This window comes from Capra hircus, chromosome 15, assembly GCF_001704415.2.
Source record: "Capra hircus breed San Clemente chromosome 15, ASM170441v1, whole genome shotgun sequence".
Taxonomy (NCBI): domain Eukaryota; kingdom Metazoa; phylum Chordata; class Mammalia; order Artiodactyla; family Bovidae; genus Capra; species Capra hircus.
The window spans coordinates 19,550,195-19,577,922 of NC_030822.1; the positions used below are offsets into that span (position 1 = coordinate 19,550,195).

General features: G+C 36.0%; 1 protein-coding gene across 1 annotated transcript in view; it reads left to right on the forward strand.

Annotated features, from left to right (window-relative positions):
• CCDC73 (coiled-coil domain containing 73) overlaps nt 1-27,728 on the forward strand; it is a 110,994-nt gene that overhangs the window by 56,951 nt on the left and 26,315 nt on the right. The window contains exons 9-12 of the mRNA XM_005690053.3: nt 13,758-13,886; nt 14,817-14,876; nt 16,331-16,432; nt 26,857-26,970. Coding sequence (XP_005690110.2) covers nt 13,758-13,886; nt 14,817-14,876; nt 16,331-16,432; nt 26,857-26,970 — 405 coding nt within the window. The remainder of the gene's footprint in view (nt 1-13,757; nt 13,887-14,816; nt 14,877-16,330; nt 16,433-26,856; nt 26,971-27,728) is intronic.

Consider the following 27,728-nt stretch of genomic DNA (forward strand, 5'->3'; position numbering starts at 1 on the left):
CAAGTAAAAATATCTCCTCTGATACAAGGGGAGAATGGTATGAGACGAAAGAGAAGTTAGGCAAGGCCTTTTTCTTTTTACTGAGCATGACCTCTTATTTCCTTCTCCTAATCTTTTCAAAGCCCTAAATGGAATAATACCACTTTGGACCACCTCCTTATCCCTGAGAGAATTAAGTACCTGTCTTTACTGACACTCAGAAAATCCTTTGGCGCAATCACTAAGTGACATTTAAATGTCTGTGATTTTCTGAAGTTTGAATATGATGTACCTGGGTTTAATTTTTTGGTCACATTTTCTTCTTGGTGTTCTCTGAGTTTCTTGCATTGTGGTTTGGTGTGTGACATTAATCGGGGAAAGTCAATCATCAGTATTTCAAATATTTTCCTTCTTTTCTTCTCCTTCTGGTATTCCCATTATGCATGTGTTATCATTTGCCTATGTGACCCTCAACTGATGGATGTTCTCTTATGCCTTTTTCAGTCTTTTTATTTTTATTTTTCAGTTTGGGGATTTCTGTTGTCATATCCTCAAGCTGAGAGGTTATTTACTCAGCCATGTCCAATCTACTATTGAGACCAACAAAGGCATTCTTCATTTCTGTTGCAGTGTTTTTGGTCTGAAGCACTTCTTTTTGATTCTTGTTTAGAATTTACATCCTCTCTTTACATTATCCATCTATTTTTTCATGTTTTATCTGTTGAAGTTTTTAGCATATTAATCATAGTTTTTTAAAAATTCCAGGTCTAACAGTTTTAAATTCCTGCAGTAGCTGACTCTGGATCTGAAGCTTGTTTAGTCTCTTCAAACTTTGTTTTTTGCCTTTACTAAAAGGCATGTCTTCTTTGTTGGAAGACAGACATGATATACTGGGTGAAAGGAATTGCAGTTAATAGGCCTGTGGTAATATAAAGGTGGGGAGACAGGTGTCTTATGATCAGATGGCCCTGTTGCCCTTGGATTGTGAATTTCACCAGTGCTTTTCAGTCCCTGCCCACCCACCTCATATTGTACAAGATGGTTGGAGAGTTGGATATTACTCTTCCCTCAGGTAGTTTATATTCAGGTCAAATAGTTTCTCATAAAGGCAGGACTTGTTGATAAGAACAGAATGAGTTGGTGTATTTCAGAATGGTTCCTTTTCCTCCTGCGTCTAGCAGGATGAGTTTTTCACTGATATTCACTGTGAGAGGACCTTGAGATAAAATGTCACAAAAGTTTGAGGACCCCCATGAGTGTGTCCTGCTGAATTTTTTAACTCCCAGAATTGTCTACTCTAAGCCTCCAGGAATTAGTCAATTACAGTTCAGTTTTTCCTACCTTGGCATTGGTGCCTGTGAAGGTTTCTGTTTATGATTTTCTATAATCACCTCTCCGTTCCTCTGATTTTTGAGGCAGCAGTTTGTCTTATGACCTCATTTCTTTAGCAGATGTAAGAGGAGTTGTTGATTTTAAGTTTGCTCAGCTTTTTACGTGTGGTAGAATCAAATGGAAACTTGTAACTAAGCTTCTTACATGCTGGAGAGAAACTGGAAAACTTTTAAACTGTAATTTTACCAAAGTTAAAAATATAAAGATAATTTTTTTTATAGAGACACAGGCTTAAGTTTTGAGAATGTTTGTGCTACCAGATGAATGACATATACTTTAGTGCATAATTCAAGAAATTAGGAAATTTTACTGCTTTATCTTTTAGTATCATTTCAAAGAAAGCAGGACCACTTGGCCTAAAGATTAATGTGACTTCTAAATGCTAAGCTAATATTACAAAGACCATTAATATTTGTAACACTATTGTATCTAGTCTTGTTCTTATATATAAAAAAAGTGAAAGTGTTAGTCTCTCAGTCGTGTCCAATTCTTTGCCATCCCATGGATTGTAGCCTGCCAGGCTCCTCTTCCATGGAATTCTCCAGGCAAGACTACAGGAGTGGGTAGCCATTCCCTTCTCCAGAAGATCTTCTTGACTTGATTGTATAACTGCCCATAAATTGGTTTCATATTCCCTGGACTTTTATCCAGGGACCAGAAGTAAGATCATAGGAGTAGCCCAGTACAGAATGTTAGAATGGTAATAAGCATGTGTCTCTAGCCCTTAAAAGTCTTCCGTCTATCCAACAAACTACCTAAGAGGACAATTTATATGTAAAGAATATTTCTTTCCAGTCACATTTAAGAATACTAAAGATGGCTCTTTTTTTTTTTTTTTTTAAAGATGGCTCTTTTAATATAGGGAGAAAAAGCTGTAATTTGAAAATTTTGTCTTGTCATTTCAAATCAGAATTGTTAAATGGACCGTTCATTTTTTTATATGCTAAAATACTCTGATTCTTTTTTTTCCTTTTTTAAATTAATTTATTTTTTAATTGAAGGATAATTGCTTTACAGAATTTTGTTGTTTTCTGTCAAACCTCAGCATGAATCTGCCACAGGTATACATATATCCCCTCCGTTTTGAACCTTCCTCCCCGGGCCATTCATTTTTATCAATACAAACTTTGAATGGAAATATAAACAATACTGACTGAATAGTTGTGAATAAACACATTTTTAGTGATATTGCTTTAGTTTATTTTTTTGTTTGACACTGTTACTGTTGTCCTAAATGATTAAATCATTAATTTGGTGATTATATTAAAAGAGTCATATGTGCCTCTATTCAGTTAGTATTTGCATTATATGAAAATATTACACCTCATAACGTTCTCTACTAATTTATGTATTTTTCATTAAATAAGAACAAATATTTCATTGTAACGTTATTGTTATTTAGTCACTCAGTTGTGTCTGACTCTTTGCGATCCTATGGACTGTAGCCCACCAGGCTCCTCTGTCCGTGGGATTCTCCAGACAAGAGTACTGGAGTGGGTTGCCATTTCCTTCTAGACTATTGTATTTCTAATGAATAGTTTAAGACCAACCTATAAAAGGAGTGGAGGTCTATGTAAATCCATGGAGAGTTTCCCGTGCTGGATTTATGTGAAAAGAGTAAAGAATGTCTGTATACATGAATAGAATAGTGCTGCTCCTGAGCACACTTGCCCCCTTTTCCCAGATCTTTCCACCTTGTTCAGGGCTGCCTAAGTATACTGATGTGTCATGTGACGGTGGCCTGTGTCACTGTAGAAAGCATTAAGTCGGTAATCATGATGCTAAATAGTTCTTGAAAGAGAGATTTGATAGAAAGGTAAAGTGGGAATGTTATTACCTTTGAGAGTTCCATATTCAAATAGCTGAAAGGATAAGAATTTATTAATGTATTTTAACAGATAGTTTTTAATATTTCAGACATCCTCAGTATAAGAATTTTGTGTTTCTTAGTGTAGTCTTGATTTTTAACTTTAATAAAACATTTTTTTCTGTTTTTCTTCTTTAGAGGCTAATCAAGCCTAGTATTAAAAACATTTTTTTAGATTACTCATTTAAAACTTTTAATCATTAATTTTTCCAGAGTTAATTTTTATTTTTCTTTTATGCTGTTGTTTGATTTTGTCCAGGACAGTTATTGGTTTGTGATAAGGTGGAATTCTTTTTTTGTGTGTGGAGCAAAGTTAAACAGACCAAACTTAGTTGTTAGATAAAACTAAGTATTACAGTTCCGAATGCTGGGTTCACCATTATGGCAGTCATGAAGGATTCCTGATACTATCTGTGTGCTGCATTCATAACCTCTGCTGTTTGTCTGAGTAAACGTCAGAGCACTCAAGGAGATAGTGATATTTAACAGACTACCTCATACCAGAAGAGGAGGGGTAAAGGAGAAAAGGGCATGATATTTATGACTCTAGGAACTATAAGTTGTAATTTAATGAGATCAAAGCATGTGCTGTTTATTTGCTGCACTAACAGCTTTGAATAAAATGGGTAGAAAACAGACAATGTACTAAAAGTTCAGGACATTTAAAAGCTATAAGGGCTATAAAATCAAAAGCATATTTTCAGTAGAAAATCATTTCTTAAAGATTTCTGATTTTAATTTAATATGCTCTGAAGATTAAGTAATTATAAGAGAAAAACAAAGACATAAGAAATGATGAGTTTCTACTTTCGTCAGTTGCATACTGGATTTTTTTCTCCTTCCCTCTCCCTTCCCACTTCCCTATTGTTTCATAATAATTATTATAAAAGAATTGATATATTTCAGAGTTATCTTCTGTAAAACTTTGCTGATTACAACAGTTAATGATTTCAGTTGGTGAAAAATGTAGAAAGACATAGAAGTTTGTTTCACTTTGTAACCTTGACAGAAGAAAACCTTCTGGAAAACCAACCAATTTAATTTCCAGAATTGTAAGATACTATATCTGAATATAAGTTTTAGCCATATATCTTAGTTTAATTATATTTTTGTCAATAAGGCTTTGTATGTTAGGAATGAGTCTAGAACAGAACATTAGTATAAAACCAGCCATCTAATTAATTCTAAGTTGTTTACTTCATATAGGTGTATCTTGCTCTAAGAAAACCCAATATAAAAAATTAAAGAAAAATGATTGCAAGTTTTCTTTTAAAAATCATTTTAGTGCACAAAAAAAGCAGCTTGAAAGCAAAGATTTAGAACATCATGTGTAAATTAAAATGTACATTATTTTAAACCTAATATCACTGTGTCTTTTAAAAAATCAATTTAGCATATAAGACTTTTTTTTATTAATTGGGTGGTGTTTGACTAAATTCCAAGTAACAACACAAATATTAGTCAAATTTAGATTAAAATTTTGAGGTCTTCGAACAGATGCTTTCCCTTAGTCTCCAAAAGTTTTAAAAAGTTTAATTAATTGCTGAATTGACTGTCTTTATTTTTGTATTCTTTAGTACCCATAGTCAATTTAACTGTTAACTCATGTTTTTGAATATTTATCCAGGATGGATATATTAAAAGCAATAAATTCTTTTATTCAATAAGTTGGTTGAGTCAAAGACCATTTAGCTTATGAACTAGAATAATGTTTTTTTATATTGTCTTAATTGGTTTCTAGAATATACTTGGATCTGAATTTATAATGTAGAATTAACCCATATTAGTCTCACAAGTTTAGAATTGTTAAGTCAGTTAAGGTTCTGGCCCCAAATATACTGTTCTTCTAAAGTTAACATAATGCCAGTGACTCACCAACTACTAAGCTTTATTTTTTATTATTGGTAAGGAACTTGTAGTAATCTGTAGTAATCTGCTCACATTCAAATGAGGAGCATCTGTCTGTCACATGGTTGTCTACAGGGTTGTGGTTATTTCCTTGATTAGAATAAGCCATCTGGTTCAGTGATTAAACCCTTAGCATTATACTTTCCTGTATACTATATAATTAGCCCTATACGATACATACCACTTTCTATGCAGTTTTACAAATTGGCTGTGAACTACTATCGTGCCATTAACTACTATCTGTTTGGCTGACATTGACTGTTCTCACCAAGTATTTTATTTATTTTTTATTGCCATTTGCTTTATCCTGAATAAATCACCTTTGATTTCATCAAATCTTATTTTAGGCAAAGATGAGTCACATTTATTTCATATCATGTTCATCATTCTTTTCTTCTTATGTTCATTAAAAGTTTTTAGTACCTCTTAGATCCCTGAATGTATTAAGGTGCTATGGGATAAGTATAAAACGTGGTACCTTTCCTCGAGGTAGTTCATTCCTACCACCATTAGGATTTCAGACCACTTTATTTTAAAAGTAGAGAGAATAATCATAGAACCCCTTGAATTCACCTTGGTGGTGGTTTAGTCTCTAAGTTGTGTCTGACTCTTGGGACCCCAAGCACTGTAACCTGCCAAGCTCCTCTGTCCATGGGATTTCCTGGGCAAGAATACTGGAGTGGGTTTCCATTTCCTTCTCCAGGGGATCTTCCCAACCCAGGGATCGAACCTGTGTCTCTTATGTCTCCTGCATTGGCAGGCAGATTCTTTACCACTGAGCCACCTGGGAAGCCCCTTATAACAAATAGAAAATAATATATGGAAAGATACTTCAGAAAGTTTATCATGCTGTAGAAGTTTATGGGATTATTGTTACATGCAAGTGAAATTAGGTTAAAATTAAGGCAAATTTTGATGGATTTGGTTTTTCTGCACCAAAACTATAAAGGGTTATTTGTGTTGACTTTCAAGACAACTGAAACATAGCCTCATCTGATAAACTTTTTTCCGGATAGGAAAGTGTGAAATTTCTTCCAACTTATTAATTGCTTTTTCTCCCTTCATGCTTGAATTATATTCTGTTTCTTCAATGACTAATTCTCTTCTTCATATCTTCTATTTGTCTTATGCATATCATGTCTAAATTTCATGGAATCATAGAGATCATCTGATTTATTGGTTTTTAATCTTTCTTTGAATTGTAGAACCTTCCATTAAAGATTTGGAGGCTCAGTATTAAAACAAAGTAGAACTATTTGTGCTTGAAGGGAGAATTGAAAGAACACTGGAGCCATGCATGTTGACTCTTTCTTCTCTATCAGCAGCTATGCGGGGGCGGGGCATGAAACCTCTAGGACTTCTTGGAGCACAATTTAAAAACCACTAACTAGATCCAACAGTTAGGTGAATTACTCAATTATAAATAGCATGTAAAAAAGTGTCTCTGTTTATCCTCACTTTGTACCGTATACTGTTTGTAGTCAATAATATTCTAAACAACCTATAAATTTTATAATGTTAGTTAGTTGAAATTCTTCACGTAGTAGATGTTGTGATAATTCCTCAATGTCCAGTGTGTCTCATATGATCAGTCTGTCTTTAAGCTAATTAATATCATCTCTAATCTTCCTGCCAGTATTTGGTTCAGGAATGAGCATGTGATCTAATTCTGGCCTGGGGGAGATGGTTCAAAGGAAAAATATCCTTACTCTTTAGCAGGCGCTCCACGAAGAGACTATGCAATGAGTTGCTATGCAATTCCTAAATTACCTCTTGCTACAGAATAAATTTTCTTATCATTTAATGGTTTAAGTATGGTTTTCTGATAGGTATAACCCAAGCATCCTGATACTAATTCATGTTTTTCATTAGAAAATATTGTATTTTATACAAAATGATATTTAAAATACAAAATCTATTGATTTTAATTATTTGTGATACATTAAGGGTCTTTGGGTACAAATAAATTCTTCTGGCTCCCTAATTGTCCTGTTTTTCTCCCCAGTTCATCCAAAGCTCTGTCATAACATCTTTCTTTTTTTCAATTAGCTCATCCTCCTTAATCCAATCATTTACTTTATGTAGATGACTTCATATCTATATTTCCAGCCCACATTTCTTTTAATCTGCAGTTCTGTATTTTCAGCTGCCTGCAGGTCATCTCCTTTTATGACTTACTGTAGTTTCAGGGTCACCCAGCCTTTGATTCTTCATTCTTCCCATCCTTCCTCCTCTGACCCTGCCCTCCTCCACTAAAAAAAATTCATACAACTCTCCTTTCAAAGGAAACCATCTTGCTGCCTATAAAGGTAACTCATCACTGATACACTGAAACTATTTTTTTAGGGAATTTATCATCAGTTCAGTTCAGTTCAGTCACTCAGTCGTGTCCGACTCTTTGTGACTCCATGAATTGCAGCACGCCAGGCCTCCCTGTCCCTCACCATCTCCAGGAGTTCACTCAGACTCACGTCCATCGAGTCCGTGATGCCATCCAGCCATCTCATCCTGGGTCGTCCCCTTCTCCTCCTGCCCCCAATCTCTCCCAGCATTAGAGTCTTTTCCAATGAGTCAACTCTTCGCATGAGGTGTCCAAAGTACTGGAGCTTCAGCTTTAGCATCATTCCTTCCAAAGAAATCCCAGGGTTGATCTCTTCAGAATGGACTGGTTGGATCTCCTTGCAGTCCAAGAGACCCTCAAGAGTCTTCTCCAACACCATAGTTCAAACGCATCAATTCTTTAGCGCTCAGCCTTCTTCACAGTCCAACTCTCACATCCATACATGACTACTGGAAAAACCATAGCCTTGACTAGACGGACCTTAGTTGGCAAAGTAATGTCTCTGCTTTGGAATATACTATCTAGGTTGGTCATAACTTTTCTTCCAAGGAGTAAGCGTCTTTTAATTTCATGGCTGCAGTCACCATCTGCAGTGATTTTGGAGCCCCCAAAAATAAAGTCTGACACTGTTTCTACTGTTTCCCCATCTGTTTCCCATGAAGTGATGGGACCAGATGCCATGATCTTCGTTTTCTGAATGTTGAGCTTTAAGCCAACTTTTTCACTCTCCTCTATCACTTTTATCAAGAGGCTTTTTAGCTCCTCTTCATTTTCTGCCCTAAGGGTGGTGTCATCTGCATATCTGAGGTTATTGATATTTCTCCTGGCTATGACCTTTTATAATTTGAAAAATAATGAATTAATTTTCTTTTAGAATGGTAACATCCTATGACTTTAGTGATTTGTGCCTTTTGGCTTTCTTGAGTCAGTCTCTTAAGAAAGTTCAAAATTGATGCTTGTGAACTATGGTATTGGAGAAGAGACTTGAAGAGTCCCCTGGATTACAGGGTGATCAAACCAGTCAATCCTAAAGGAAATCAGTCCTGAATATTCATTGGAAGAACTGATGCTGAAGATGAGATTCTAATACTTTGGCCATCTGATGTGAAGAACAGACTCATCTGAAAAGACCCTGACGCTGGGAAAGATTGAAGGTGGGGGGAGAAGGGGACAACAGAGCATGAGATGGCTGGATGGCATCACCTACTCCATGGACATGAGTTTGAGTGAGCTCTGGGAGTTGGTGATGGACAGGGAGGCCTGGCGTGCTGCAGTCCATGGGGTCGCAGAGTTGGACACAACTGAGCGACTAAACTGAACTGAAGAGTCAGTCTCAGAATATCATCCATCTCTTCCTTATCTTTAATAGATTTTTCATGTTTCATCAGTGAAGCACCTTTTTCATTTTCTTTTCATTTTCATGCTTCGCTTTTTCACATTTCATCGTTTGCTATTCTCGGTTCATTTAGACAGTTTGAAATAATCTTTTTCCTTCATTTCCTCTCTCTGTTAGATTGTATCTTCCTTCAGAATGTCTCATATTTTCATTATCCATTTTCTAGTAGTATAGACAGTCATCATCTCATTCCTGGATTAATAAAATACCTCTTAGCCAGTGTTCTTTCCTTCAGTTTTTGTTCACTCTTTCTGCCAGACTAATTTTACTAAGTTATTCTTTTAATATATTGCCTGTATATGCCTGACACATCTACTTAGCACATGTGGAAAGAGTTTTAAATTGAATAGTTCTCCTTTGTCTTTCAAATCAAGTCCCAAACTTTTTTCCAGCCTATTGAGATACAATTGACATACAGCATTATTTAAGCTTATGGTATACAATGTGTTGATTTAGTCTTAAACTTCTTAAAATTAGCTTTCCAGAACTTCCATGATCTGGTCCCAACATTGTTTCCTACTACTTCCTAATAAGCATCTTCATTCTTTGTAATCTAAAAATCTTTGTTGCCATTATCATAATTCTTAATTTTCCCTGTCTTTTTGCCTTTTTCTTCTTCATGTTCCCTACAGCAACTTGAAGTGCCTTCTTTCAATTTACTTGTATTAAACAGGATTGAGTCAGGAAACATGGCACACTGGAATGGGAAATTGAGAGAAGTCTGATGGAAGAGCCATTTACAAAATTGTAGGTGGGGTTAAGGGAAGCCCACAAGGGACAGAAGCAGTTGGGGAATGATTACACCACCTAGACCTGGTGGTTACAAGGGAGGGAACCTGGAGAGAGCTATAGGTAAAGCTATCGAAGAAAGCTGCAAATCAGAAGCTGTGGCCTTTGGTAAAGGTACAGAGCTGTTGCCAGTTTGTGGTCATGTAGGGAGGGAGCTGGGAAAAATACCTCAATCACTCTGTATTCCTAGCATACTGATTACTGGTGCCTCCCAGAGTTTGAACCCAACAAAGGCAGAGGGAAGGGAACTTGCTTGCAGTATCCACAGATGTCAGCCGCACAGGTCATAAAGAGTGGAAAATGAATCAGCAGGCACAAATGCAGGATATCCAGTATACTACTTACTCTTCTAGGCTCACCAGCTTCATTTAAACTTCTTTCCTTATTCAGTACATGCTGACTGTTCTCTTAGTGCATAATTTTGTCTGCCTGCTTTTTGGAGATAGGAGAATAAAGCCCTATCTCTTGACCCATGTGGTTACTTTAGCAGTCATTTTATGCAGTATACATATCTAAAGGGGAAATGTGAACTGAGAACAATGAATTTTTTCTCCTGGATTTTGGGCTAAACCCAAAGAGGTTTAATCAGGTGAGTTTCTGTCTAGGTGGCTAAGGCGGTAACTTATAGAATTCTGGAGGTATTGAGAGCCCAGTTTTCTGCTACTCCTTTTTCAGCTTCCTTGATACCACACTCTCTTGGTTTCACTCCTCCCACAGTTGACTTCAGGTTTCTATATTAGCAGCTTATTTAATCCATGAATCTTGGACTTTTTTAGAACTCAGTCATTTGTCATCTTTCCTCTTACTAAAAGTGAAGTGATTGCACCTGTTTCAACTAGCTTTACATACTATTCAAAAACTGATACATGAGAAATGTGTTTATTTTAGAAAAAAAGAGAAAATACTTAAAAAACAAAATGAAGAAAATAAAAATTTCCTATAATTTCATCACCCTAATGAACCAATTTCAGTTTTTAAAAATTGAAATGTACTAATCAAGATTTTTAAATGAAAGATGATTTTTTTCAGCAAAGAAATTTGGATGTTGTTCATCTCAGACTTGGAAAATCATCGACAGCCAGGGAATGTATATCCAGAACCATAGCATGAAACCAGCTTCCACCACTAAGCTGTTTTACACTGCTTATACCACCACTGTTGACCATAGTGGATACTGCTACTGCTACAGGAGTATCACTGTTGTTCATGGAGGCTTGACATGACCAGCATGGCCTCTGCTATCTACCAACTAGTTCCTGATCCAATATCCAAGATAGGTGTTGCTGATTAGCAGCACCTGATCTCATGTTTCTGAAGCTAGTATCTGGCATTTCTGGCTTCTGTTGGGGGCTTTCAAAGCTCAAAGGGAGTTCAGTCACTCAGCTGTGTCCAACTCTTTGTGACCCCATGGACTGTAGCACACCAGGCTTCCCTGTCCATCACCAACTCCTGGAGCTTGCTTAAACTCATGTCCATTGAGTTGGTGATGCCATCCAACCATCTCATTCTCTGTCATCCCCTTCTCCTCCTGCCATCAATCTTTCCTACCATCAGGGTCTTTTCTAATGAGTCAGTTCTTTTCATTAGATGCCAAAGTGCTGGAGCTTCAGCATTAGTCCTTCTAATGAATATTCAGGGTTGATTTCTTTTAGGATTGACTGGTTTGATCTCCTTGCAGTCCAAGGGACTCTCAAGAGTCTTCTCCAACACCACAGATCAAAAGCATCAGTTCTGTGCTCAGCTTTCTTTATAGTCCAACTCTTAACATCCATACATTATTACTGGAAAAACCATAGCTTTGAGTAGACAGACCTTTGTTGGCAAAGTAGTGCCTCTGCTTTATAATATGCTGTCTAGGTTTGTCACAGCTTTTCTTCCAAGGAGCAAGCATCTTTTAATTTTATGGCTGCTGTCACCATCCGCAGTGATTTTGAAGCCCAAGAAAATAAAGTCTGTCACTGTTTCTGTTGTTTCCCCATCTATGTGCCATGAAGTGATGGGACCAGATACCATGATCTTAGTTTTTTGAATGTTGAGTTTTAAGCCAACTTTTTCACTCTCCTCTCTCACTTTCATCAAGAGATTCTTTGGTTTCTCTTCACTTTCTGCCATAAGGGTTGTGTCATCTGCATATCTGAGGTTATTGATATTTCTCCTGGTAATCTTGATTCCAGCTTGTGTTTCATCCAGCCCAGCATTTCATATGATGTACTCTGCATAGAACTTAAATAATCAGGGTGACAGTATACAGCCTTGACATACTCCTTTCCCAATTTGGAACGAGTTCATTGTTCCATGTCTGGTTTTAACTGTTGCTTCTTGACCTGCATACAGGTTTCTCAGGAGGCAGGTCAGGTGGTTTGGTATTCCCATCTCTTTCAGAATTTTCCAGTTTGTTGTGATTCACACAGTTAAAGGCTTTAGTGTAGGCAATGAAGCAGGAGTTGATGTTTTTCTGGAATTCTCTTGCTTTTTCTATGATCCAACAGATGTTGGCAATTTGATCTCTGGTTATGATGCTGTGTAATCAAGAAAATCAGATCCTTGAACAAAACAGCAGTACTATAGAATACATACCCCCTCAGAAGTTGGTATTTCTGGATTTAAATGTATTCAGATGTGTCTGTTAAACTCGATGAACATGTAACTGCACAATGTAGACTTCTTTTACATCCCCATAAATTCTGTCCTCTGTAATGATGCCAGAGTTATTTTTCTAAAAGGCACATCTTGTTAGGTCATTCTCTTAACCAAAATCCTCCAGTGGTTAATTCCTCATTGTCTGTAAGATAAAATTAGAACTCTTTAGCTTGGCCTACGCATCTTTTGATACTTGAATTTTGCCAAATTTCTAGTCAAAACTTGCTGTTCAGATACTAATTCATGTCCGACTTCTTGCTATCCCATGGACTGTAGCTCACCAGTTTCCCTTGTCCTTCACTATTTCCCAGAGTTTGCTCAAATTCATGTCCATTGAGTTGGTGATGCTATCTAACCATCTCATCCTCTCTTGCCCCCTTTTCCTCTTGCCCTCAATCTTTCCCAGCATCAGGGTCTTTTCCAGTGAATCAGCTCTTTGCATCATATGGCCAAAGTATTAGAGCATCAGCATCAGTCTTTCCACTGAATATTTAGTGTTGATTTCCTTTAGAATTGACTGATTTGATCTCCTTGCTGTCCAAGGGACTCTTCTTCAGCACCACAATTCAGAAGCATTAATTCTTCAGCACTTCTCCTTCCAGCTCTCACATACATGACTACTGGAAAAAAAGCCATTGTTTTGACTATATGGACCTTTGTCGGCAAAGTAATGTTTCTGCTTTTTAATACACTGTGTAGGTTTGTCAAAGCTTTCTTTCCAAGGAGCAAGTGTCTTAAATTCCTCCCTCTTACCCATGACATACTAGTTCTGGTCATATCATATTAGTTCTGTTTCCTTGAAAAATACCATGCCCTTTCATGTTTCTGTACTTTTCTGAATGTTTTTTCCTGGAATATCTACTCATTTTTTGTCCTCTTAAAAAATTTATCTTTATAGACTCAGTTTAAATACCACTGTCCTGTGTAATGCCTTCTTGATGCCCTCATCCGAACTGTTTCATCCTTTAAACTTATGTACTTTCCTAAACTTTTCCTGTTAAAACACTCATCGCATTATATTATAATTATTTCTTAAATAAATTTTTCTTATTAGCTGCTAATAACTTGGGAATTGATAATCTTTTATCTTAGGAGATTTTTGTTGAATAAGTCATCAGGGAAAACACCCTACTTCTGTTTGATTAGTTCATTTAGTTAGTGTATTCTTTTTAAGAACAAAGATCATGCATTCTAGCTTTGTGTCATTGTGTTTGCCTATTCTGTAACCACAGACAGCATTACCACGTTGGCTAATTATCTTGCAAGGAAAGTAGGGAAAATAGACCTTAATGGGCCAGTCTTAGTCACTCAATCGTGTCCGACTCTTTGCAACCCCATGGACTGTAGTAGAATAGGTTTAAAATGAACTTTAAATTGTTGGAAAAGTGCCTTGCTTTAATGAAATATCTATACTGAATTCTCTGTTTGATGTTTTTTATGTTAAGGAGCTTAAAAAAGTAACCTCAGACTTGATAAAGACCAAAGTCACATGTCAACAACAGAAGATGGGAGCAGAAAACAATTTAACAATTAAAGAACAAAAATTTCAAGAACTTGAAGAAAGACTCAAAAAGGTATTTATTTAAATATATCCTGTTTATAAAATTAAAATTTTTGTAAAATTTATGAGATTACATAAACAATTGAATAAGAGGAGTATAATACAAAATTTTTCCTTCTTTGTAAATATACATAGTTAAGAAAGATTTCATGAATTTTTGAAAAATTGCTAGATACCTTTTGGCATTATCAACAAAATTTATCTATAACCACTTTATTTTCACTTTACTATGGTATCAGGTAATTAGGGCTTCCCTTGTGGCTCAGCTGGTAAAGAATCCACCTGCAATTTGGGAGAACTGGGTTCAATCCCTGGGTTGGGAAGGTCCCCTCGAGAAGGGAAAGGCTACCCACTCACGTATTTTGGCCGGAGAATTCCATGGATTGGATAGTCCATGAGGTCGCAAAGAGTCGGATATGACTGAGTGACTTTCACTTTACAATTCCTTTTAGAGGTGATACTCCCTGGTGGCTCAGCAGTAGAGTCTGCCTGCAATGTGGGAGACCCAGATTTAATCCCTGGGTCAAGAAGATCCCCTGGAGAAGGAAATGGCAACCCACTCCAGTATTCTTGCCTGGAAAATCCCTTGGATGGAGGAGCCTGGAGGGTTACAGTCCATGGGGTCGCAAAATGTTCGACATGACTGAGTGACTTCACTTTCACTTTCAGGTAATCGTCTGGCATAATGATATCTTCAGGAAACCTTTTGGAGATGAGAAATTTTGTTGTCTTTAATATTATCACTACTTATAAGTTTGCACCAGCCTGTATTGAATATCTAACACCATCTTCAGTTCACTAGAATCATTAATTCAACAGTAGACAAACATTGCTACTCTGGAGTAAAAATAGGTCATGATACTCCTGAATTTGTTAAGTCCTGAATTGAATGTATAATTTGCTGAATTTTGTATCTTAACTTTAAAATTATTCAAATTTTTAGGAATTGGAATTAAATAAGAAGATCAATGAAGAGATTACCTGTATTCAAGAAGAAAAACAGGCAAGCAACCTAAGATATTTTGGAAGTCAGTAAATATTCTGAAAACCAAATACAGTGTGGAAAATAAACAACAAATGGAATCATGCCTAGGTCAATTCCTAGCACTCAGTAAACACTCAGTTGGTGTATATTGAATGGATTACATATGTACCTCTTAAACCAAGTCTAACCTGTATTCACATTAAAAAATAAATCAGGGACTTCCTTGATGTTCCAGTGGTTAAGACTGCATGCTTCTAATGCAAAGGGTAAAGGTTCGATCCCTGTTTGGGAACCTAAGATCCTACATGCTGTAAAGTAGCCAAAAAAAAAAAAAAAATCAAAGGCGAAATGAGGAGATGGTGTTCTAAAGGTACAAACTTTCAGTTGTAAAATGAGTTAGTTCTAGGTATGTAATGTGCAGCATGATGTCATATTTGAAAGTTGCTAAGAGAGTGGAGTTTTTTTTTAAATGAGACTTTGAAGACGTATTCTTATTTTAAAAACATTTATTTAGTTGAGGTCTAGTTGATTTACAACGTTATATTAGTTTTAACTATGCAACAGTGATTCAAAATTTTTATAGATTATGCTACATTTAAAGTTATTATAAAATATTGACTGCATTCCTTGTGCTGTACAATATATCCTTGTAGCTTATTTATTTTTTACAGAGAGTAGATCTTAAATGTTCTCCCACATACAAAAAAATTGGTGATTATGTGTGGTAATAGAGATGTTAACCTTATTTTGATAATTATATCACAATAAATATGTGTATCAAATCATATTTTATACTTTAAGCTTAGACATATGTCAATTATATCTCAATAAAGCTGGAAAAAGATTACACTAAAATCATAAATAAAGTATATAAATATAAATCACTGTTTCCCTTAGTTTAGACTACTGGTACTCTAGCAGATAATTATTGAAATGTATTTATGCTTATAGCATGCTTTAATAGGACATTATATTCTCATTTGAATTTGATATTTATAATTATTCTATTCTTAAAAAAAGATATACAAATAAAATTTCTCCTGTTTCTTTTTTTTTCTCTTCTGATTTTTCTCTATTTGATCCTGAATGCATACCAGGCCATTCTCGCCCATTAACACTATGCCATTTTAGTAGCAATATATTTACTATTTGAGGAGAAAGCCAACAATAGTTTTGTTTTGAATACTTTACATTTTTCAGTAGTGTCTCAGAATCCATGGCCCATTTCAAAAACTTTGTTAATTATTTGAGGAACTCTTAGAAATAGTACTTTGTAAGAGCTCATATAATACAAATTGCATTAAATATTAATAAATGTGCCATTAGTTTATTTCAGTATATTGTTTATTATGGCATTGAAATTAAACTGGAATAAGAAACTAGAAAATATGTTTTAAGAATGTGAGTTTAGAAACATACCTACTGCCTCAAAACTTTTTCAATTAATATATCATATTTATACTTTTTTAAAGGGTATCATCATTTCTTTCCAACAATTGCAGCAGTTACTTCAGCAACAGACTCAAGCTAATACTGAAATAGAAGAAAAATTGAAGGTGATAAAAGAAAATAATTAGGATATATATATAAAACATATCCTGATTTTATATATATATATGCATATTTTCATCTAATGAACTTTACCTGTTTAGTTGCTTTCATATGTCCAGCTTTATCTGAGATCATTTTTAATTTTAGGGGTAAAGTATTGACCTCCTTCATCAACTTGGTATCACTGTTCAAAGAAATGAGCATTTTTTTTTTTTAGCATTTAAGTCACTAGTTAAACGTTGCGTTTTATCAAGTAATTGATTTAATTTTGTAACAGATTAGGTATTTTTTCTCTGTGTCTTAGGATTTTGGCCAAGATTCAAAACTGAAAATAAAAGGTGAGAAATGATACCACGTTCTAGGAGAGGAATCAGTGAGCTTTCAGAAGTGGGGTGGGAGGCAGATCCCTTTTCACAACATGATAGAACTGGTCCTGTTGCCACAACAATCACCCCATCATCTTCTTCCCAGTATGTATAAGAAAGTGATTGAGGAGGGGAAGAAGTTATGGAAGTGTTTTGGGAATGAGGATTAAGTGATACTTTTCTCTTACATCCCTAGTTGAGAGAGATGTCTTCCCCTCATGAATCAAAATGAAGGAGTCTATAGGAAAATCATGTAAAAATTGGGGTACAAGAAGGGGAGACTGCCATCTTAGTTTTTTAGATGGATGCTTGTGATGCTATTAAATCTAAAGGTTCACTGTGGTGTTGCCAGTAAATTGTGACAAATTCATTTTGTAGGAGAATTCGGTGTATATTTCTTGAAGTTTGGAAGTTGTGTACCAAGAACGTCTAGACTGATGCCCAGTTTTAGTCTAGAAAATTCAAGGAGTAAAGTTTTTGGAGGAATCTGTTCCAGGGGGACTTGAAGTGTGTATTATGCTTGTTCTAATGCGGTATGGCCCTAGAAGGGTCATAAGCAAGAACACGGTGGTTCCTTGGCTTCACATGAAGGAACATAGTGGTTAGTGGAAGAGCAGAAACTGCCAAGTGATGGGATGTCCCACTCAAGAGGAGTTGGGGACATGTTCCACTGTGGTGGCCAGTGGAAGGTATTTGTGCCCCTCTGAAGGGATTCTTGATAATGAAACATGAAGCTCAACATTTCCCAAAAAAGTATATTCACCTCCCATGAAAAGACCACCATCAGCAGAGGCCTGGACCAGCTTCATGAGAATGTAACCAGTGCAGTTGCATAAGGCTGATAGCCAGAGGGGCCTCAAGTTTCAGGTTTAATATTCTGTGGTCACTTCCTTGACATTTTTATTAACTTTTATATTTAAATGTATGCTTTGTAAATTAAGTCTGATGGTAAAATGGAGCTTGCACCAGGGCTTGAAGCCCCAGCTTTGGCATTCTCCAGCCTCCCATTGCATCCAAGGAACCATTCTTAGCTGCTGTCTCTTCTGCCCTTTTGTGCCCTGGGCCCTGCACAGCCTTATCCTCCCTGCTCCTATCTTGCCATCACTCTGTGTTGGCTGGGTCACATTGGTGGGTAGAGGCCTGTGTGTTCTGTTGTTGTCATTTACCAATATTTGGGCTTCCCAGCTGGTGCTAGTGGTAAAGAACCTGCCTTCCAATGCACGAGACATAAGAAAGGTGGGTTTGATCCTTGAATCAGAAAGATCCCCTGGAGGAGGGCATGGCAACCAGTATTCTTGCCTGGAGAATTCCATGGACAGAGGAGCATGGCAGGCTACAGTCCATAGGGTCACAAAGAGAGGGACACAACTGAAGCAACTTAGCATGCACACCCCACACTGGTGGAGGCCTAGATGTAGCAGGGTTGAGTACATGTGCCCTTCAGCATCTTTTTCCCTAGGTTGGCCATGCCTAGCACATTAGGTAGGTGTCTTGGCAGGAAGTGAGTCCTCAATCCAGGTAGTGAGCTGCATCCCTGCCTAGCAGTTGCAATCCTTTGGGGGTTACCCATCTACCAGAGGGCCCATAGGATGGAGAGACTAACTTCCCCAACTTCAGAAAGAACATAATACATGGGTCTTGTAGCTTGCAGGAGGTAGAACTCAAAGCTGAGTTGTGTGGTGAGGCCCTTAGGCATCGGTGAGGATCTGTCTTTGGCCTGTGACTATCCCAGGGGACATTAAAGAGAAAATAAAAAGCACCTTGATAGGTGGATACGAAGAAAAATGGAGGGGTAGAGAGACAGAGAGATGGAGGAACCATAGAGAAAAGAAAAGGTTTAGTATCAGTATCTTTACTAGCTTTTTTTTTTCTCTTCTTTTTTTAAATTTTGCATTTGGCCCCAGAAATTATGCTGAATCCATCCTCACTGAACAAAGCCAAACTTAACCTGAACAGTGAAACACTATCTTTTCACCATTGATGTTCTATGGTTAGTTATGTAAAGAGGTTTGCCTCACTCATTTCTCTTGCCTGCCCCCCCAATACTGTACAGATTTCACCTGGAAGGCAGAGATGGAAAACTTATGCTAGAGCCAAATCTCCCCCTTCTTTTAACCCTTTCACCTACTCCAATAAAAGATTTTTAAAAGTTTCATAAAGTCCAGTTATCTGCAAATATGAACAAAGCTTGTGGAGGTGATGGAATTCCAGTTGAGCTATTTCAAATCCTAAAAGATGGTGCTGTGTAAGTGCTGCACTCAGTATGCCAGCAAATCTGGAAAACTCAGCATTGGCCACAGGATTGGAAAAGGTCAATTTTCATTCCAATCCTTAAGAAAGGCAATGCCAAGGAATGTTCAAACTACGACACAATTAAACTCATAGCATATGCTAGCAAAGTAATGCTTAAAATTTTCCAAGCCAGGCTTCAACAGTACGTGAACCATGAACTTCCAGATGTTCAAGCTGGATTTAGAAAAGGCAGAGGAACCAGAGATGAAATTGCCAACATCTGCTGGATCGTTGAAAAAGGCAAGAGTTCCAGGAAAACATCTACTTTTGCTTTATTGACTACACCAAAGGCTTTGACTGTTTGGATCACAACAAACTGTGGAAAATTCTGAAAGAGATGGGAATACCAGACCACCTGACCTGCCTCATGAGAAATCTGTATGTAGGTCAAGACACAACAGTTAGAATCAGACATGGAACAGCAGACTGGTTCCAAGTTGGGAAAGGGGTACATCAAGGCTGTATATTGTCACTGTGCTTATTTAACTTATATGCAGAGTACATCATGAGAAATGCCAGGCTGGATGAAGCACAAGCTGGAATCAAGATTGCCAGGAGAAATATCAATAACCTCAGATATGCAGATGACACCACCCTTACGGCAGAAAGTGAAGAACTAAAGAGCCTCTTGATGAAAGTGAAAGAGTCTCCGAGTGAAAAAGTTAGCTTAAAACTCAACATTCAGAAAACTAAGATCATGGCATCTGGTCCCATCACTTCATGGAAAATAGATGGGGAAACAATGGAAACAGTGACAGACTTTTTCTTCGGCTCCAAAATCACTTCAGTTGGTGACTGCAGCCATGAAATTAAAAGACGCTGCTCCTTGGAAGAAAAGCTATGACCAACCTATACAGCATATTCAAAAGCAGAGACATTACTTTGCCAACAAAGGTCCATCTAGTCAAAGCTATGGTTTTTCCAGTAGTCATGTATGGATGTGAGAGTTGGACTATAAAGAAAGCTGAGCACTGAAGAATTGATGCTTTTGAACTGTGGTATTGGAGAATACTCTTGAGAGTGTCTTGGACTGCAGTGAGATCCAACCAATCCATCCTAAAGGAAATCCAGTCCTGAATATTCATTGGAAGGACTGATGCTGAAGCTGAAATTCCAATACTTTGGCCACCTGATGCAAAGAACCGACTCATTGGAAAGACCCTGATGCTGGGAAAGATTGAAGGCAGGAGGAGAAAAGGATAACAGAGGATGAGATGGTTAAATGGGATCACCGACCTGATGGACGTTAGTTTGAGTAAGCTCCAGGAGCTGGTGATCTACAGGGAGGCCTGGCGTGCTGCAGTCCATGGGGTTGCAAAGAGTCGGACACAACTGAGCGACTGAATTGAACTGACCTCCTCTACCCACCCTATAGGTGCTTAATGGGGATTATTTCCCTAAGGTGTTAAACCTTCCAAGGAACATATGAAGTAATTTATTCAAATTCTTGATGAAAGCAGTTACCAGGATTGTCCCCTAATCCATTTAAAGGAGATGAAACATAGATTTTTAGGATGAACAAAATGTTAGAGATTAGCCAATCCAACCATTTCATTTTGTGATGAAATAGAGATCCACAAGTCAAGCAGAATAGTTCAAGGCCCCAAATTAGTGGCAAAACCAGAATTAAATCTTTGTCTCGATTCTGCTCCAGCACTATTTCTACAACATTACACTGTTAAGATATATTTCCTAGATCCTGTTGGAAATGTCACTGTTGCTGAATCACTTATACAAAGACCACAACTTAAAAATTGTCCTTCACCAGCTCTAAATCCAATGTTTATGTATTATTGAATTCTACAGGGCCTATGGTAGTCATAATGTATATATTAGGTCAGTGCAAAAGTAATTATGGTTTTGGACTCTGAATTTTAAATCATTGTAACCAGGCTAAAACACATCTTTATTAATCAAAATAGGAACCATTACAGTCAACACATTTTTTACCAACAAGAGATGTTTGTATATTCCTGTAGCATAAAAATCAGTGCTTTGGGATTCAACAAACTCTTGGAAAGCAGCCTCTTGCTGGTTGTGGCAGTATTTTTCCCTGCAAAAAGTTGTAGACATGCTTGAAGTAGTAGTAGTCAGTTGGTGAGAGATCAGGTGAATATGGCAGATGAGGTAAAACTTTGTAGCCTCATTGGTTCAACTTTTGAAATGTTGGTTGTACCACATGCAGCTGGGCATTATCACAGAGAAGAGTTGGGCCCTTTCTGTTCGCCAATGCTAGCTGCAGGAATCGTCATTTTCGGTGCTTCTCATCAATTTGCTGAGCATACTTCTCAGATGTAATGGTTTCACCAGAATTCAGAAAGCTGTAGTGGATCAGACCAGCAGCAGATCACCAAACGTGACCGTGACTTTTTTCATTCTTGTTTGGCTTTGGAAAGTGCTTTGGAGCCTCTTCTTGGTCCAACCACTGAGCTGGTTGTCACTGATTGTTGTATAATATCCACTTTTCTTTGCACATCACAATCCAAATTGAGAAGTGGTTTGTTGTGTAGATAAGAGAAGAGGACCCTTCAAAACAACAATGCTTCTCATTTTCAGTCAGCTCATGAGGCCCCCACTTAGCGAGTTTTTTCACCTTTCCAATTTGCTTCAAATGGCATGTGACCATAGAATGTCAACATTGAGTTCTTTGTCCTTCTCATGTAGTAGCTTCAGTGATCCTCTCAGTTGATTGCTGTCAGCTTCCAGTGGCCGGCCACTATGCTCATCTTCAAGGCTCTCGTCTCCTTTGCAAAACTTCTTAAACCACCACTGCGTTGTACGTTCATTAGCTGTTCCTTGGCCAAATGTGTTGATGTTGTGATTGTCTCCACTGCTTTGTGACCTGTTTTGAACTCAAATAAGAAAAATTTCTTGAATTTGCTTTTTGTCTAACATCATTTCCATATTTCTGTAGACTAAAGTACATATAAACTAAACAGCAAATAATTCATTAGCAAAAAACACAAAGCAAGACATGCACATCAAAATAATGTATAACAACCACATTTATTTAAGAATGTATTCCAATAGCAAATGGCAAAGTTCAACAGTACAAAACCATACTTATTTTTGCACCAACCTAATAGTTTCTTTGAGTTAATGATGACAACAACTGTTTACAGGATTTTTAGCTATAAATGGAAATATTTTAGATAATCCAAATGCCTCTTTTTTACTAAACCCGTTATTGCCTAAGCCTTGATAGTACATAGAGAAGCTAGATTTCATATAGTGAAATTTCAAACAAAGTATTGGCAAGAACAAGATAGAATTGTCTGCTTTTTATCTTAACAGTTAAGGGCATTAAAAAATAGTACCATCTATCATCACTTTCATTTTATAAAAGATAACATTTTAACGCCAAAAGTATATTAAGGATGTAATATCAGATAAAGGACAGTCCTTTATAAGAAAACACATTCAATGACCTTACATTGACATTTTTTGCCATGGACTAGTGAGATTTTTGTCATGGATCAGTTCTTGTTTACAGACTGGTGTTGGAGAACCACTGATATATAGTATAACAAAATATTAATGTTGAACTGTTGCTGAGGATTATGCTGCATAGATATCTTAAGTGTTTTCCTGAGGAGCATTCTAATTCCACCTGTACTAAAAGGGATCATTACTCTTCATAATGGCCTGCTGTTTTTCAGTGCTCTGCAGTCATGCTGTCATCTGTCTTATTTTTTTTAAAGTACAGTTTGGAGCATAGAAGACCTAAATTCTCATGATGGAGAATATTTTTTACTGTGATTTAATTATAGTTTAGTCCAGATAAAAGTATAGTTATGCTGCTGTAATCATAGTGTTAGGAAGATTATTTATTTAGTTTGCTGCTATAATCATAGTGTTAACATAGTATTAACCAGAATAATTTACTTAGTTTTTGGTATATTAAAGCATTAACTAGTGGTTTTATTTTGATTTTCCACAATATATATTTTGTCAGAGAAGGTTTTCAAACTTGTTAATCCAGGTGCTGCTGCTGCTGCTGCTAAGTCACTTCAGTCATGTCCGACTCTGTGGGACCCCAGAGACAGCAGCCTACCATGCTCCCCCGTCCCTGGGATTCTCCAGGCAAGAACACTGGAGTGGATTGCCATTTCCTTCTCCAATGCATGAAAGTGAAAAGTGAAAGTGAAGTCGCTCAGTCGTGTCCAACTCTTGCGGCCCCATGGACTGCAGCCCACCAGGCTCTTCTGTCCATGAGATTTGCCAGGCAAGAGTGCTGGAGTGGGTTGCCATTGCCTACAGATAATACCAAATAATTCCCTGGTAGAATATAAATTCCATAAGAATACTAACATTTTTACTAATATAGTATAAGACACATAATAGTATAAAACACATAATAAGTTTCTGACACATAATAGGAGCTCATTAAATCTTACTAAATTAATGGGTGATTAACAGTGAGTAAATTCGGACTCTGCAAGTTCAAATATTGCCAGGTCAGGGCTTCTGGTTAAACATATTGGATTGAACCTGTACATTCCCTTATATTTCCTTCTGAAGCTGCAATAAAATGACATAAAAACCACAAGAATGCAGAAATGGGAAGAAGAAACAATAAAAATAAAGTTTTAAAAGTAGGAACCAAATGGAAAATTAGTCATTTACTCAGCAAATGAGAGAAAGTAGAAACCCAAGTTAAAGCAACAGAAATGAGCAGGAATTGCAAGCATCATGTGCCTCTAAAGTAAGATGCAAACTGGAGCCAGTAACTAGAAGGTCTGCGTGGAAAGCTATTGCACATTCAGATTCTTCTCCCTAATCTGCACAGTCACTCCTTATCTTCTATTGGGCAAAAGATAGAGAACTAGTTGCAGAGTTTGAGGAGCAACTGACACTGGAAAGATTCAGTGATGTGCTGGAGGCAGTTTGTACCAGGGAGAGCTGGTTATTAGAGCTGTTGTCATTTTGTAAGCTGGTTTAAATAAGTGGTAGCTTGAATTAACCACGGTGGGTTGTTTATTTGTTTTTTTTAAACTTTAAAGAGATTGGCAAATGCTACAAATCAGGCTTTATTGAGACCTAGTTTACTAGCACAGTACAGAGAGTATTATTTTAAGAATAGTTTGGAAAGTCTGCATACTGAATTCTGAAGCCTCCAAGCAGTCTCCCCATTTGGAGGACAGTTAGCCTTGTAAATTCCAGGCAGCAGAATGGAAGATTTTGTGGCAACTAACCTGCAATTAAGCTCTCCTGATGAAACAGTTCAGCCAGATCAATACACAGTGAAGCCACCATTTTAGTGACAAAACTTTGTAGTTGATAAAACTTTTAGCTGGCTATTTAATACTTCATTCTTAAATATGAACAAACAGTTAAGGATCACTGGGTATTTGAAAATCTCCAGCGTGAAAAACAGACAAAACAAATAGGGTAATGAAAAAAAACTTAGAGAAGCTAAGAAAATATACTCAGTTAAGAGAAATATATCTGTTAATCCAAAAACAGTAATTTAGGATCTAAAAAACATTCATAGAATAAAATATAACCCTTAAATATATTAGCATACATAAAAAGTACAATGAAAAGTTTAGAAGATAACATCAAAATAATCTAAGAAAGTAGAACCAAAAGACAAGAAGATGGAAAATAGGAAAGGAAGAAAATGAGGGGGTTGTTCAAGAGGTCTGGTGAGTTTCAGAGAGAACAGAGATAGTGGAAGGAGAGCAAATGATCCAAGAGATAATGCAGGAAAGTAACCCAGAATTGCCGGATCTGAGTTTGTTTTACTTAACACCAATGCATATCATTATGAAATTTCATACTAAAAGAGACGATTATAAAACTCTCTTGGGGGAGGGGCAAAAAAAGTAGGTCACCTATGAAGGATCCAAAATGAGAATGGGAACATAATGGCTTCAAACTTCTCATTGGCAACCTTGGAAGGTAGAAGATAATATAACCATGCTTTCAGAGGTTCCAAAACAGAATTGTCCTGTATTTAGCCAAACAAATTAAGTATTGGTAGAATAAACATACTTTCAGACATGTAAAGTTTCAAAAAATATGATATTTGTCTGCTTTATCAAAAAGTAACAGCTTGCTTTACCAAGACAAGGGAATAAACCAGGAGGAAATCATGGGATCTAGAAGACAGGAGACCCACCACAGAAGAAAAAAGGAAATTCTCAAAGATTGCCAGATCAGTGTAGCAGGATGAAAGAATAGTCAGTTCACATTGTAGGATAAGGATCGAATGTCTCCAAAACATGAAAACTGAGAGAATACCAGATACAGGCACTTTCTTTTAGATGGGGGATATAGTTACAGACCGGAAATGACTGATATATCTAATGTGCTTTTTAAGAACATAATACTTTAGGTCATTTATTTTTACTAGGATACTGTGTGGTATACTCTCCCATATCTTCTCTGAATTTTTTGATTTGTCTGTCTTCTAAAATAGTGTTACTAATATAAATAGATACTGTAAATATTTGTTAGAATGTTAAAGTACTAAGCACCTATTAAATAATACCCTTGTAAATATTTAGAAACTTTTTATCATATGTTACCTATAAATCAAGGTTAAATCATGACTTCTTTAAAAACATTTACATTTTCCTAAAGTAGAGACAGTCAAAATAGGTATTCATTGAGTGCTCTCAAAGTGCATAGTTCTTTATGAGCCAGAGGAGAATCTTTGTGTTAAAATTGTTTTATCAAATGTTCTCAAAATTTTGCATAATTATGTCTCACATATTGATATTCTATGTAGTATTTGAGGACTCTTTAAATAGTTGAAATACTGTGAAGCCTCTAAAAATAAGATCTTTAATAGTGATATGGAAGTTAAGCAAGACATATTACTCATATTTTTAGAAAAGCCAATGGCAGCACAACAGAGTATGTATAGTATGCTTTGAAAGATATATACTTGTATGCTTATAGACAATTTTTGAAAGGATACACAAGAAACTACTTTACCTCTGGTGGGGAGAGCTGGAAAACCAGTAGAGGAAAACTTTGCTTTTTCTTTCTGTATCCTTTGTATGGCTTGCATGTTGACCCTGAATGTATTTGGCTTTAGTAATGATAAACAGATTAACATAAAAAATTACAGATATATTAGACATGCAGGTAGAGTTCTTACTATTTGTCTTTTTACAGAAGTTTACTTGGATTATCAGCAGACACTGAAGAAACCTAATAATATTGGTGATACTGGTTTAATATCTTTTAAACCTTTGTCTTAGAAAACAGTGATAGTTTTACTCTTTAAAGGTTTTTTGGGAAGGGAAGAGGAGAGTGTGGTAGTGATTATGTAATATGTTAATTTGTGAAGTAATAAGTTAATTAGTGAATACTGAAGTTCTACTAAAAAAGTATTAATTTGAAATTTAAAATTTTAATTGTATTTAAGAGTTTTCCAGCCAATTAATTTCTGAAATAAACAGATAGGGAAAATATATTCTGTGGTAGTTAAAAAATTTTAGTAGGGTTAGGCTGGATTATGCTACATTTCATATTTTTCAGTGCTGTACTTTATATTACTTTTTTCAGTACATTAAAACTTATGCAGTGAAACTGAATAATGGCAATGTTTTTATACCCTTTTATAGCCATTTCTTTTTCATAACCTCCCCCTATTTCCTGTTAACTAAACTATAAGCACCTTTCTGTTAATTTATGAAAATTATTGTTGAGATAGCACATTATCACTGATCTGTATGGCACTTTCAGCATGTTAGAAGCAAAGGTCCAAGCAACATAAAACACATCAAAATTCATTAATGTGGTATTGATTATTTTTTGGATAATTAATTTTATTGCAGACCCTTGAAAGAGATAATGAGCTGCAAAGGGAGAAGGTAAAAGAAAATGAAGAAAAGTTCCTTAATCTTCAAAATGAGCATGAGAAGGCACTAGGAACCTGGAAGAAGCATGTAGGTTTATTTAATAGTAAAATTTTAAAATATTTTAAGTAGTTGTAGACATTTAAAATAACTATTAAATGCTAAGAAAATATTGCAAAAATATTATAGGAATAAAGTCAGGCCCATTTTCTTCTTGCACTTGTATTTCTAAAAGGTGACTGTTTTTAAAGCTAAATTTCATTAAATTTTCTGTAATGCTTCATACATGAAAAACCACACATACACGTGTGTATTTATATTTTGTATGACTTTTCAGAGGTGACAAAAATTAATTTTCCTTTTCATAAAACCATTGATAGTGTTTTAATAAATGGTTATAATAAAGAATTATATCAGTATTATTGTTAGCTGATCTCTTCAGCTTTCCTCAGCAATTTCATTGAGTCATATTAAAGCCATGTTTAGAACATGTATACAGTAGTTGGGTTCTCTAGTATTAACATTTTATCAAGAGAATTGTTATGTTATTAACATGATTATTTTCTTAAAGCACAACTATTTTATTTTACATTAAATTTTAATTTCAGTGAAGTAGATAATAAAACGTGTAAAGTGATATGAAGTTGTGAAATACAAGGTTCACTTTAAAGTCTGGTGAACCCAAAATCAGTTGTTCTATTTATTATCTATTTTATTTTGGGAAAGTAAGATATTTTAAACTATTATACTAGTTATACTATAAAATTCTAACACTGTATTAATATAATTTGTAATAATATATATCTTTGTACTATTCTGTGGTTGAGTTTGTTTGATATAAATTGTTA